At 32.0% G+C, this 16,257-nt stretch overlaps 1 protein-coding gene across 1 annotated transcript in view; it reads left to right on the plus strand.

Annotated features, from left to right (window-relative positions):
• LOC124536030 (beta-1,4-glucuronyltransferase 1) overlaps window positions 1–15,802 on the plus strand; it is a 59,901-nt gene extending 44,099 nt beyond the window's left edge. The window contains exons 3-7 of the mRNA XM_047112427.1: window positions 7,948–8,107; window positions 11,259–11,567; window positions 11,781–11,913; window positions 13,469–13,602; window positions 13,860–15,802. Of these exons, the coding sequence (XP_046968383.1) occupies window positions 7,948–8,107; window positions 11,259–11,567; window positions 11,781–11,913; window positions 13,469–13,602; window positions 13,860–14,057 (934 nt within the window). The 3' untranslated portion in view covers window positions 14,058–15,802. The remainder of the gene's footprint in view (window positions 1–7,947; window positions 8,108–11,258; window positions 11,568–11,780; window positions 11,914–13,468; window positions 13,603–13,859) is intronic.
• The last annotated feature ends 455 nt before the right edge of the window (window positions 15,803–16,257 follow it).

The raw sequence follows: 16,257 nt of genomic DNA on the forward strand, positions 1-16,257 counted from the left end.
ACATTATTGTTTACAAAAAATATGCCTTGAACTTGTTCCAAAATCAAAGTTATCAAATTGAGATAGTGTAACATTTTTTATTCGCTTTCAAGAAAAAATAAATAATCGATTACTAAAAATATTTAAACGTTCGATTTAGGCGCCATGCCGCGAGGGGCATGCAGCTATTACCGACTTACGTGATGGCATTGATAATAACTATACATCGAATCGAACCTTCATCGGTGTTAAATGGATTTATAGTTTGTCGTCGTCTTGAATAATAACATATTTGCGCGCCAAATGCATTTGTAACAGATTATATTACCATAAACGTCACTGAGAAAATAAAGCAGTAGATACAAATGTTTACCAAGATTAAAATAAAATTTTAATATTAAATTACGCAACATTTGCAAAATGGTCGTATCGTTTATTTATTCAACGATTCAGTTGCCTGCGTAAACAGATTTCGAAAATATTATTTTACATTTTCCTGTACTTTTATACCTATTTTCCTGCACACAGGAAATATTACAAACAATATAACTATGTTTATACCGGCAAAAAACGTTTTATCTTCGTATCTTATTGAACAAACTAATACCTATATAATAACATGTGTATTACCCTAAACTGAGTACTAAGAATAATATTACATTAGTAAAGTATATTTCATGTATGCTCACTATTATACAATTTCCTATCCAGCTAAAGGGAAGGAATTGATATATTATGTAAATAACTCTCCACACTGTACCATTACTATTCAACGGATATAAAAAACAAACATATTTGGTTTTACTAAAGAAATATAGTCAAGTACAAACCAACGTTGCAACTGTCTATCTCTAGTTACGATCCACATGCTTTACCACCTGAAACATGTTTGCTGTAATAACTAGGCCTTATCATGTTTGAAATACGTTTTAGTTTCACAATTAACAACTTATTATGAACATGAATCAAAGCGCTTAAAACGCTTAAAATACATTGATTTAAAAATACACTTTCTCAACGATTTTCGTACAACTGTTAGGTTAGGTTTGATTAAATATAATATTCTACTTACATTTATTCTTAATTGAATTTCTAATCTTAAATTTATTTAATAGTTAATATTTTTAAGGGTGTGACACCATCTTGGTTCCATGAATGGTGGCGCACTGCCGATGTACGCCGGTTAGTCTTTTTTACGACGCTAATTTCTATGAGCAATGGTTATCATTCACCATCAGGTAGCTCATTTACCCGACTGCCTGACGTGTTATTTAATATTATATAAATCCTTTATGTGATTTGTTCATTCTAAGATGTTAGCGTAATAGTAATACTATCCCACAACCAATCTCAAGGTCAAACATTCTGTACAAGTGTTTCATATGTGCACTTTTATTCCCTTATTCGTCAATCTAGTGGAACATAACTCCAACACAATCAAAGAGCTGTACACGACTTACAAACTGCTTTGGTCAGGGGAGTATATCACTGCTAAATTCAATACTTTTAACTTGACAGTCACTTGTCAGAAAAACTCAATAGCTTATACAGATCCGATCCGTAATTTGAATCCTATGCAACGGGATCTGCATCCTGATAAGCAAGTTACTAGACCAACGAGTCTGCTAGTGTCGTAAGGAGTTACATTAATATTGTTGAAACAATGCTTAAATCATTACAAACACAGCCTTGTTGATTTTTCCATCGATCCCACGAGCGTGGCGAAGTGCTAACCAAGGGTCGTGTGAACTTATATTATAGAAAGAACTAGTTACATTTTTCTGTCTTCTAACAAGCAACGCGCCCGATCGTGATTATAAAAATAAAAGGCAACAAATTGTGTAGAAAATAGTTAATCTATTTGAAATGTTACTTATTTATGTTATTTATTGAAATGGATTACAAACATTCGCAGATTTCACACGGTTTATATGGATACTATTAAACTAATCCGGTTTCACTTACGTATTCACGTATTTATCGAGACTTCACACGAAACGTGGGCGGCGTAATATCGACGCGTCCGCTACACGATGATGGGAACCGAAGTCTTCCCGAAACATGCCGAGAATTCCGCGATAAATAACATAAGTGGAATCGTATTAGTTCATATTATTACGAATGGTCAGGTATCGTATAATAAATTAAGTAAAATATCGCCAAAAATCGTCATCATCTTTTTGACGTTTTATACAAGTTATAAGTTATATACACAATCTCTCGTAATCAAATAGAAAATATTGTCTTATATGTAATATACAGAAAGTTTAAAATATTTTTGCAGATTTAGTGCAATAAATAAATAGATAAATTTTATTTCCGAAGAATTATATATCCTAATATTATAAAGCTGGGAAATTTATATGCCTGAATGAGCGTTTGTACGTTACTAAACAAATATAAAATCACATTTAAATGAATGAATTTGCTAAAGCCAAATATTCTCTTATTTGAATAGACTGATAGAAAAACAAATCTTAATTAACAATAAATTTGTTGTGTTAGTGAAATATATATTAAGAAGCTAAGGTATAGGCATAGGCGCCCCTTGAAATGCTTAGCCTGGGACTCCGTCATGATTAATCCGATCCTGAGCTTGTATGTATATAGATAATATTATCTAAATTTAAACCACCGGATACAGATAATATTTTATATTAACTACGCTTGACCAAAAAGTATTATATACTTTTATTTAATCTGTGGCTAGTTATTACTTATATAATCCACGTGATTAACAAACACTAAGACGACTTAAACAAAGATGTGAAATAAATTTTAATGATGTACGCCCTTGGTAATTGCGAACTAGTAGTAAATTCATTACGTCAATTACTCTGTATCAATATCACACAGGGTTATCAACGGAAATATTTTTAAATATTACAACCATAGAAAAATACGATGCAATTAATCTAATAATTAATTTATGGCATTGACACGGGTATTCATTATTCATAACAAAAAAAAAATTAAAAAAACGACATATATCAAGAAACAGTTACCTATTTGCACGTATCTATAAAAGTGCTTATTTTTTCTATTTGACGACCTCTGTGGTCGAGAGTGTTTACCGGTTTTCATAGGTATGCCAATCCGAGGTCCCGAGTTCGATTCCCGCCGAATCTATGTAGAAAAAGTTCATTAGTTATCTATTTTGTCTTGGGTCTGAGTGTTTGTGGTACCGTCGTTACTTCTCATTTTTCATAACACAAGTGCATTAGCTACATACATTGGGATCAGAGTATTGTATGTGATGTTGTCTCATATTTATTACTTATTAAATGCTATAATATTTCGTATAAATACGTGCGCTCCTAAAGAGTAAATCCTCGCCCACAACATCGTTGAAAAGAAATTAACAAGGTGTGGATTATTGATCTAACAACTAGAACCCACAGCGTACCCTAAATGTGCTATAGACAGCTATAGCAACGTCTAGTCAACACCCCACCTGCTATACACTGCTAATAATAATTAGAAACAGGTCTACGTTTATGTATAAACAAATTCGATTAATGATACTATACTCTGACTAATATGAAAAGCATAATTTATATATTTCTTTTAATTTATGACTTTTCACGTATCATAGATAATATTCTACTTTTTGCATTAGTAATTTAAAAAGCAATGATATATATATTATTGATTAAAAAATTTAAAACTTGTTTCATAAATACTTTGATAAATAAGGCATATTACTCAATAGAAGATTATATTTATTAAATATCAAAAAGCGTGGACTTAGTATTTATTGATTTTTTATTTTATTATTTTACACTTGTTTATTTTCTAGTGTATTTATAAAAAAATACATATGACTATGAATTATTTTTAAATTAAAGGCTAAGTTATAAAAATAATTATGTTCAGTTTCTATAATGATGAGTTTTATTATATATTTGATATTTTTTACTATTAATTCAATAATTAATAGTAACAATTAAAACGGCGGCAATAATTGTTTGATAACGAAACTTAAAACAAGCTATTAAAACCAGATTAATCTATAACGTATGAGAATCAACGACACACGATCCAAAAAACAACAATCATTTCACATAGAGCCAAAAGGGAAATCAATAGCTCAATCGTTTTTGAACTAAGCTGCCAGCGTTAGCACTTTGGCGCATTTTAGGGATTCGATTTTATTTAAAAAAAAAAACTTGAATTCTCGTTTTTAATATAATTAAAATATTCCTTGAGGAAATTTGGTATTCTTAGTGAATACAATAAATATTTATTTATGGAACAGATTGCAACAAAATATACATAAATAATAATTATTATTATTAGTTTTTTATCGTTTATATAATAGGAATCTTTCACAGACGTCGTTTGTAAAAAAAGTTCGGTAAATGGATGTTGTAGGTAAATGCTGTTAAAAATATAAATATACCGATAAAATAAATATAATATTTTTAATAATGGTCAAAAATCTTACAAACAAGAGAAATGGGAGGTATATATAAAAGTATTATCCAGCGATAAAAAAAGTTTTGTTGGCAATACGTCAACACTGGCGCCAAATTTTTAAACAGGAAAAGCAATCGAACTTTTTCGAACACAATAAAACGATTACTAACGCAATACGCGTAAAGACATTGTTAACCGTTTGATGAATTTACATAAAATAAAATATAATAAAATTATATTTCGTGCCTGGATTCAATAATTATATTATAAATGGCTAATGCGCAACGTGCGTTACAATGTCACTTTACTAATTATATGAGTAATTATCCGATACTTGTACGTCGTTAGTACTCAGTAAGGATACTCCACAAGTACACGTACAAGTACTACACACAAGTAGCAATCAGATAAATTTGTAAGGATCTCATACGGAACTAACTGAGAAACATTGTCTTTTATAATAATATTATATATAAATATGGATGGTGTTTGTTCCATATGTGCTTCTAAATGATTCATCTAATTGTGACGAAACTTTAGCTAGTTTTGAGTACATCCGAGAAGATTTTTAGTTCAAAAAATCAGGGATGTTTCCTTGTATTAACAATTTTCGTTTCATGAAAACTCCTAACCTACTTCTACCTTCGCCGGTCCGGAACGGGTAGCTCGTAATTATAACAATGACTAACAAAACATAAGGCCATAGTCGCTGTAATAAATTGACTAATTATATACTATAACTATTTCTAATGCATTAAATCTTAATAAAAAAAAATTAAAATTATCAAAGTCAATGTAATTATGACTAATAGTAACTTTACTAAATTATCACAGTAATTGCGTCAAATCACAGAAAGAACAATTCGCTTTACGACGCTAATGTTTTAAACGCTAACACATAACTAAACGTTTAACACCAAGTGGCTTGTGAGTTAATATCTTTAAAAAACAAATGTTAATTTGTAGATCACATTATTCATAAAACGAAAGGCATCTAGTTCGACTAACATTATTTATTACGCTTTAAAAATATATACGCTTAATACACGCTTCATATTAACTACCTACACTTCGAAATAATAAACGCACTACAAATTGTCGTATCGATAGACTCAAAGTTAGAGTAATTATAATAATAACTGAGTTAAACTGACGATGGAACCAAAAAGGTTTTAATAATATCCTTAGTCATGCTTAGACTTTTTTTAACACTTACACGGATTCGTGAAAAAATGTTTCTGAATTAAACTACGGTGCCGTGACTTTCATATATCGTGACCTGAAAACCCAAAGACACCTTACTCCCTTTTATGGCTAACCCACGATTTATAAAAGCCTTTGACGGTTTTACGGTCATATCAAGCCTACAATCAACTAAACGTTTTAAAATGAACGATTTACGCGAAATTAGTCTCTATCGACACAGAAAACATTTAAATATACATATAGCTCATAAATACGTGAGTACTAAATATATACTAAGTTAAGTTATAATTTACTAGCGACCCTCCCCAGGTTTACACGAGTGTAATACTGATGCTAAAATAATATTCTACAGAATTTGTTTATTTACGACATATAATTAGAAACATATGTATAAAATTATCAGTGTTTCTTTACAACATATGTATATTGTCTATGATATGTCCGTTATATACGAAAACTTTCCTCTAGATCATTCGAGAGGAATAAGAAAAAGAAAAAGAGGAGATAGAGCCATCTCTATCACTCAAAAATACCGCATAAAAATGCATTGCGTAATTTTAAAGATCTAAGCATACATAGGGACAGATAGTAAGCGACTTTGTTTTATACTATGTAATGATAATGATTACGAACTACAAGTTTGTGACATAAAATTCCTAATACGTAAAATAACTGGTCCACATCCGTCGATTTAAAATAAATAAATAAATACTTACATATAAGTCTAAGAATTATTCGTTAATTGCTTTAATTCCGAACAACTTAACGACAACGTTCCATAATTAAGGAGTACTAAATTACTGCTAAAGATTTTTATAAAACCATTAATTTACCTTCGCAGTAATTTCCTGTCTATCATTGGAGTCTTAATGTTTCTTCGTAAACGTCTCCTTTTTTCATTTATAATGAAAAATCATTAAAATCAAGGCCATTAAATACAAAGTCATATCACTTGTATAGACCTATTCATTTGTTTGCCTTCACGTCTTAACTAAACAACTATTATAAAGTTAAGACTATAGAGTACCTAAAACCTGCCCTCCCCAAACACGCGGGTGGAAAATATTGTGCCGATTTTAAACTTAATGCAAGTTAGAAATCAAATGACAAATAACTTTTTTTATGGTATAGGTTGGTGGATGAGCATATGGGCCACCTGATGGTAAGTGGTGACCATCACCCATAGATAATGAAGCTGAAAGAAATATTAACAATTCCTTACATCGTCAATGTGCCACCAACTATGGGAACTAAGATGCTATGTCCCTTGTGCCTGTAGTTACACTGGCTCACTCACCCTTCAAACCGGAACAAAACAATACTGAGTACTGTTATTTGGCGGTAGAATAACTGATGAATGGATGGTACCTACCCAGACGGGCTTGCACAAAGCCCTGCCATCAAGTACCACCATAAAAAAAAAGTTAAATATTATATTACAAATAACTATAAATCGATCTTTTATACATTGTACGATAATATATCGATTTAACCGCATCTACGCAATACACAATAATATTCTACGCCTTTAAGACAAATAGAACTTTGATAAATAATAAAGTTATCCAACATCCAACGTTTTATCCAACATTGGTGGAACTTAAGTAACTAATCAGATAGATTTGTAGGCGCAGTTAGTGTTGGCGATGTTCAAGCGACCTAAAACAGGCGTAAATGTCGTTCGACACGCGAACCATTCGCTCGGGACTGACAACATTATATTGATTAAAATAAAATTGATTATTTTTAAGTCACGACAATTCATTCCGCTAAGCTAGTTAGTAGTTTATATTTAAGAAGAATTTAAATATTTTGTCGTATCATGATCGGTTTATATTCGGCAGCATAATAGCTGAAACTGCAATGAATTCTTGGGTTTCGATTTAAAGTCCGTTTGTGAGACAATGTAATTTTATTGAGCCGTTATCATCATGATGTCCTGACTGACCGGTTTTGGCCACTACGATCTTTCTCAAGGTCACTGGTAGCCAAGTGGATATAAACTCAATTGCAGAGTGCATTAGTACTACTATCTCACTCACATAATCCAATGGCAGGTACTATCCAATACGATACCAAAATCTTTAATTTTTTCTGAAACACGAGTGTCTAAATTCTTACGACTTCTTAACGCTTTTAAAATTTATCTCGACGGCAAAATTAAAAAATTTTTAATCGAGTTTTATTCATAGAACTTCTTGTTCTGAAACCTTTTAGCCACATAAAGGCATCCTTCAATACTTCTGACTTTATACAAAAAACTTACCAAAAGACATTGTATCACTCCTGTTGTACTTCCCAAAATACTTGCGTCTTTGTTTATAACTATATTTTTGATTGCAGGTGGATGGCTCCTGTGAGTCTTGCTATTCACGCGCCCGGGGCCGACATGGGCCCCACTGTGAACAGCATCAGATACTTGCGCGATTGTCTCGGTAACGAACTCATCAAGCAATACGTTACCTTCCACGTTTTCTTCTCCCATAAAAATTTACCCAGTTCGGTGAGTAATTAATTTTAATAATGGACAGTATTATTTAACGAGCTATTAGTTAAAACAAGAACATTTTAATATTTCACCGCCTGACAGTACGGTTCAAACAGAAACCACTTGATCAAATGTACTGAAACTCGGTTTGGTATCCTTGTTATATGCGGGAAAAAACTTATGACGGAATGCAACATCTTTCAGAAATATCTTTGATTTTTAACTAGATAATAATAATTAAAATTCATCAGAAAAGTAACTTGACGTTAAGTGGTCACCACCTAGTGGCCTTTATAGGAATATTTAACATTTCTTACATCGCTAATGAGTCACCAACTTTGGCAGCTTAAGTGTTATGATCCTTGCCTGTTACACTGGGTCACTCACCATTCAAACTGGAATGTAACAACACCAAGTATTGCTGCTTGGCGCCAGAATGTCTGATGAGTGAGTGGTGTGCAAGCGGTCTTGAACAAAGCCATACCACCTAGTAGGCCACTAAGCATAAAGTAATTATATTTTAGCTAATTAAGTTTATATTAGACACATTACTGCCGTTAGGTACTTATAATTTAAACACAAAAGATTTGTTTCAATATACTATTATGGCGGTAGGACATTGTAGAAACGAGAAATACAAAATATTGATACTTCCAAAACAGACGGCTATAAATATTACAACGTAAAATTCACGCATACATTTCATTGCATGGTCGTGAAAGCAATTTTAGTTCGTTATTTTAGATAATAACCTGTTTCGCCTGATCCGTGTCAAGCTAAGCTATAATTACTTATCATAATCGATTAGCAGTAAGATTATATTATTTAAAATACACCATAAACTGTAATAAACTACGTCATATTTAAAAATGTAACGTATTTGCAATATTTCAATAATTAATAAAAGTTATTTAAAAACCTGTTTTTACTAAATGCATATGTATGCATGCACGATGCATATGCCAAAATAACATTTTTTTACAATTTTTGTCTGTCTGTTTGTTCTGGCTAATGTCTTTAAGAGCTGGACCGATTTTGATAGGACTTTCACTGGCATGAACCTGATGTAATAAGTAATAACTTAGACTACGCTTTTTTGTTAAATTTAAACGCCAGAGTCGCGGGCACAGCTTGTTCTAATCTATATGTACATACGCGCTATCGAGACATCACATAGAGGTGCTAAAACTTTGAAATATGTATAATTTAACTTAATCGGTGCTTAGTAAATTACAAAGGATAGGAGGAGCGGGCATAGAATAAAACGACTTCAATTTTATTTTACTTTGATTTAAGTCAAAATTCAACAAATTTAAAAAATGATCTAAAATATTATATATTTTTGTACAAAATTAAATAAGGTAAAAGACGAATTCCGGTTTTCGGGTACCTTGAAATAAGATTGAGGTCACAGATTTAGAGTAATCTAGATACCGCATGTTAATTCGAAATTATGAAAATAACCGTAACAGCTATTTAATACATACGATGACGTCATCCGTACTTGAACATCATAAAATAATTTTGAATAAAACAATCATAGGTAATACCACAAACTACCATAGATGAGTTTGTATAACTGCTCAATTATAGGAACACAAACTAAAGTAACGCGTCAAATACTATAATATGTGCACAACCTTCGAGCATGTTTGTTGAAATTTATGGTTGAGATTTTTTTTTTATCAAACTGCATAGTCAACGTCATAGAAGATATAGTGCCTAAGTGTATACGTAAAATATAGATAGATTCTAAACAGAAAGTTTTACTTTGTGCAAGCCCATCTGGGTACCAACGACCCATCAGATATTATACCGCTGAACAATATATATTATTGTTGTGTTCCGTTTTGAGTGAGCCGGTGTAACTACAGGCACAAGGGACAGTTTTGTCCAAATCTTAGCTACCAAGGTTCGTTTAAGGAATGGTTATATTCCTAAGGAATAATTATGTGCCTGTGAGACAGGGCGAATGTCTATGAGCGGTCGTGACCAGTTGCCATAAGGTGGTCCAATTGCCTAACTGCCAACCTGTTACATAAAAAAAACAAATCCTTTTTTACACTAGCTAGTAACAACCTTATGAGGTTGTAACAACTGTATGTTATACTTACCAACGCAACACAATGAAAGCAATTATAAGCAAACAATAGGTTTTTATCTAAATAAAATTTATTTCGTTTTACTTAATTAAGTCAGCAAGTATAGCTAACGAGTTAAGTAAAATAATTGAGGTGGAAATTTAAATATAATATAATGTTCAGACTTATTTATTGCTATGCAAATTTTTATTTTATCTTAATTTTGCGCTATACAAATGTTATAAATATTAAAAAATTAGTGCTCAAGGCGACAACGCAGTCATTGAAATAGCAAACATTTTTAATATCCGATTATTCATTTACATAAAAAAAATTGACGACCGCCTTGGTCGTCAATTTGTAGTGTGTACACCGGTTTTCATGGGTACGCCATTCCGAGTTCCCGGGTTCGATTCCCAGCTAAGTGGATCTAGAAAAAAGCTTATTTAGTTTTCTATGTTGCCTTGGATCTGGACGTTTGTACCGTCGCTACTTCTGATTTTCCATGAAACAAGTCTTTTAGCTACTTACATTGGGATCAGAGTCATGTACGTGATGCTGTCCAATATTTATTATTATTATTATATTCAATACAAGATAAAGTGTTGTAATGTTATTGATTCATATCAGTTGATACTTAGTTGGAGTGTCAATGTTAATGACAACGAATTCAAGTGCTTTATGCACTTTATCGATTATATAATCAAAGATAGACTTTATGCACACTAATGACCTTTCAGAGAAAATATTTTTTTAATAGAAAAATGTACATGTACGTAAAGAAACGGCTCAATAATAATTAGAACACATGGATTAATCTAAGCTTACGAGTTCAATCACGGGCTAGCTGAATATCATGTGTTTAATTCATCTTTATTCGTATTGAAAAATATTGTAAAATGATAACCTCCAAATTACGTCAGATATTTTTTTCCATATATCAACCAATACGCATTGGTGCCATACCAATAGCGTGGTGGATAACCTGACTCCTCAAAAAGGACAGGAGATTTTAGTCAATTAGTGGACATTTACAGTATAGGTCATAATAATATCTAATCTCTGTATTGTTTTTCTCATTGCAGATACCAAACCCTGACATCTTCCTCCAGACCCCGTACAACTGCACAGCGAAGCCGCCGTACGACGTCAACGCTAACTCGACGTATATGAAGGCAAAAAGCCTCTTGTACCCCGTGAATGTTGCTCGTAACATCGCTAGAGAGGCTGCAGTCACTCATTTTATACTGCCTTCAGATATAGAGCTATATCCTAGTCCTAATTTAGTACCCAGGTTCCTAAACATGATTGCCAGAAACGCTAAACCGTTAAGCACTTCCACTAGGCCTAGAGTCTTCCCAATAAGCATATTTGAAGTCGGTGCCAAAGCACAAGTAAGTTCAAACATAGTACGCTCTATCTTTTGTTTTTTTTTTTCTTTTCTTGTTCTAAAACTACAAAATGCCTTAATTTTTTTTCATAAAAATATTCAATTTTTCTTCGATTTGTTTGAAACTAATTATTTCCTAAATTATGGTACTTTTAAGATTTATACGTTTACTATATAATCTTCAATGAAGTTGCTCATTAAAATTCTGATATTCCAGGTGCCTTCGACGAAAAACGAGCTGCAAGGGATGTTAGCAAACAAGACCGCTATACCGTTTCATAAATTCGTCTGTCCCAACTGTCATAACATACCCCAGGGGCAGCAATGGATGAACGCGCCGGAAACTAATCGTAAGTACCCCAACCAATATAAACAGAAGATCGAAATTTTGATTTATTATACATTTTATTTCTAAGATAAATTCGAAGATAATGTAAATTATACTACGATAAATCTTTACATAGTATAAAACAAAGTCGCTTACCGCTGTCTGTCCCTATGTACGCTTAGATCTTTAAAATTACGCAACGGATTTTGATACGGTTTTTTTTTTAAAAGATAGTGTTTTGACGGGAAGGTTTTTGTATATAATACATGGACACTATTCTAAGGAAACCCTATTTTAGAAGAAGAAGATGTATCGTAAATAAACAAATTATGTAGTATATTTGATGAGTCGAGATGGCTCAGTGGTTAGAACGCGTGCATCTTAACCAATGATTGCGGGTTCAAACCCAGGCAAGCACCGCTGATTCATGTGCTTAATTTGTCTTTATAATTCATCTCGTGCTCAGCGATGAAGGAAAACATCGTGAGGAAACCTGCATGTGACAAATTTCATTGATATTCTGCCACATATGTATTCCACCAGCCCGCATTGGAACAGCGTTGTGGATTATGTTCCAAACCATCTCCTCAAAGGGAGATGATGCCTTTATCCCAGCAGTGGGAATTTACAGGCTGTTGTTGTTGTTGTTGTAGTAGTATATTTAGTATAGCACCCGTGCGAAGCCGAGGCGAGTCGCTAGTAGATAATAAATTGCTCTGCTCTCCGTTTGGTTTTAATTTTTCAGCTAAAGTAGCATAAAATCACGATTCCAAATAATTAATCGCCTTCAAAACGGTCGCGACTTGACGTACATGCGATCAGTTGACACGATTGAATATCAATGTCAATATGTGATAGAATTCGGTCATATTTCATACGATGTGAATCGGGGTCGATCTCGTTTTCGTGTGATTAATTACGATGCATCGGCAATTAATCTCGTGTTGTCGGTCGTGAGCTATTTATGCCGTAAAGAGCATGGCGTGGTCGTATGGGGCATTCTAATTGCGTATTATGGTTCAATGACCGCGCCTTACGCGCTGGTCGGCCCCATTCTTACGCGAATTTGCAAAAAAAGCAAGCTTTAATAAGCTACTGCTATCATTGCATAAAATATTATTTCATGTAATCCAATGATATTCTAATAAACAGATATGTTATACCCATACTAAACAACAGAAAAAATGTGCCGCGCCGGGGACCGTTTATTTTACATTTCGTTACAAGTAAAAAGGATAGCTTGATAAAAACAATAAGTAAAACGGATAACTAGATGTTTTAATTACGCAAAACGTATTACTACATAATTATGATGTATTATAACGTATTACTGGCATAATTATGATGAAAACGACTAAAGGCAAATGTCCCAATTAGGACGTTTTCTAGTCTTGATCATTGATGTAATCCATGACCTTTTAATGGCAAATAATTCTCTTTTTTAAATAAACGAGTATTACTTACCGACTATCGTCAATTTATTTTTTAATATATAATTATTATTATTTAGCCTTAAATTATTTTTTGAAGACACTTTACATGATCCAAAATAGTAAACTTGTTTTTTTTTGTTGTAGAAATGGACGTATTCCATGTCGGCAAACGGCGTGGGAAGTTCGTACACTGGGAACCGATCTTCATAGGAACACACCAAGATCCTTACTATGATGAACGACTTAGTTGGGAAGGGAAAAAAGATAAAATGACACAGGTAATATTATTATAAACAAATAAAAATATGCTGTTCTAACGTAAAAATCCATATAAAAGTATCTTAAATAACACTCCAAGAATATATTGACAATAATCATCCACATTTGTACTTTTATCATTGAAGGACAACAATGTGTCCTTCGCTGAGAAAAGTATAAAAAAAAAGTTCCATATTTAAATATTAGAAGAATATTGTAAATGTCAACCCAAATAAAAAATAAAACTTTTTAAACACTAACCTTTTCAATTTTACAGGGTTACATTCTCTGCGTCAAAGACTACGACTTTATGATACTGAACAATGCGTTCCTAATACACAAACCCGGCATCAAACACTACGTGAAAAACGAGAAGAGGGACAAAATCGCTGGTAAACAATCGTTATTCATAAAGTCTGTCATAATGCCACAACTAAAAACTCTTTTCGGAACGCGGAATGGCTGTGCACTGTAATGTGGCATTCAAATATTAAACGACCCAATTAAAAATCAAAACGCGCGTTCACATCTCCATACTAGGGTGTGTTTATCCGCCTGATTTTTCTAGAACTTTACTGATTGTGTCGACTCGGAACGAAACATATCAAAATATTATTTGTATTTAAATTAAAATAAATTTAGACATAACTCAGTAACTCTCGAATCCGTGTCACTATGACTTGTAAAGCTAGTAACACAGTGCCTGTAAGTTTATATTACTAAATTTGTATTTTGTATCTGTGTATTCGTATTAGTAAAACGCTATACCGATTTCAAAATAAAAGATAAAACCGAATTTCCTAGACTGTTCTTCCTACACGAGGCCTATACGAAATTTGTGTGAAAGATGAAAAATTAAATAATGTAAGTTAAATGCTGTATATATTTTGTATTAAGTCGCTTTATAATTGATTTGGTGCAAGTAAAGAATGCACTTGACTATCACATTTAAGTGCTTTCTCTACGAACACTTGTTTATCTTACATATTATTTAAAGATCATTTTAATTTCTTTCATTTTCTACTTATACTTATTCCTTAGCTTGATTATAGAAATTAATTATATAAAAATAATTTCAGATACTGTTAATTTTAAGTGACTTTTATTTTTTAACTTTAAATTACAAGTCATTTTCAATAGACGTTTCAACGTATGAACGATTCCTGAAATGCATTTTATCTTAAACGATATTTAATTATTAGTTACTATTAGATACATAAATAACCATTTTTTATAATATAAGTCACTGTATAAGCTTGCAACGTGGTTCCAAATATGTAAATCATGTTAGTCGACATTTAATGTGTACTGTTGTATGTACGGCTATGCCTGGTAATGCGATGTAGGCATTAGGCAACTTTGATATGTCTATTCGAAGTTTATATACAGCCTAATATTGTTGTAATGTTTTATTAAGACGACGGGCCTTACGGTACTGGTGATAATTATAATTTATAGTGATAAAACTCACCACGTTCGAAATATTTGTATAAGTTTTAGTTTTAAGATTAGTTAATTAAACTACAGTTAGACTAATGTGCAGAATTACCGGTTTACGAAAAAAAAAAAAACCAATGGTCCAAATCGCAAAAGAATCCCAGTAGTTATTCTTCGAAAATGCGATTAAAATTAATATCTAGTAAAATAAGAACTACTGACTGACAAATTATGATGTTCATCTATACAGTTCTCTTTGACTATTCTTACTCGATATTTACTATAAAAAAATACGATTAGGAAAAAAATATGATGACGTCACATTTATGTAAAATAAATTTAAAAAAAACCTGTTCATATTGATTAAATTTAGTTTCGGCTAATGTGATAGATGTATTAATTAAATTAGTACTTGTGTCATTTTAGGGTATGTTCTCGTGAGCGGTTTAGTCGACTTATTTAATTAAGGCAATGATTTATCTCGAATACTGCTAAGATATATGTGCTATCCGTCACTATTGTATACTGTATTCTATATAGCTTATTAGGGGGTTTGGTTTTGGTTAACGCATGTGGTGAGTTTTCACTTGAAAGGCTTATTCGCCTTATAGATTAAGTGCAATAACCTATATACAGTCTCAATGTGATCATTTATTAAAATGTATTTATCGACATGTACTAGTTATGTAACTATGGGTCTAAGAATTTTACCTTGTATGCGAAATTTTTTTTCATAAAAATCTACAGGTAACATATAATTGGAAATAAATAATTTGAAATTAATGCGCATTTTTTTATTAACCATCTAATATTACAAGCAAGAAATCCATTAAGACCACTCCAGTAGGAATTCCTAGTGCATTTTCCAATTGTGATCCTCTCGACGAAAAATATACTCGAGGCTGTCCAACTGTTTTTTTTTTTTTAATATTTACATTACTATCCACTCCGAGGTTCAAACCACACTGAATAATGACGCTCAATTTCTTAATAGATTAATTTAGCTTCTATGTGTCTGTTTATTGTCAAAATATCTTTTTGAATCACATGGAATAATGTAACAACAAATTATAAACCCAAGATATTACAAAGAGATCTTCAGATGTGTAAATGAATAAATAATATGCAATATAGAAACAGTTCATTTACATTTAATATTGTAATTCCCTTACTTCTAGGTCTAGTGGAAGGAAAATAATGACTATCTGGTGGTCGACTGGAATCTTTGAATCTAGCAA

This window comes from Vanessa cardui, chromosome 2 (genome assembly GCF_905220365.1).
Source record: "Vanessa cardui chromosome 2, ilVanCard2.1, whole genome shotgun sequence".
Taxonomy (NCBI): Eukaryota; Metazoa; Arthropoda; class Insecta; order Lepidoptera; family Nymphalidae; genus Vanessa; species Vanessa cardui.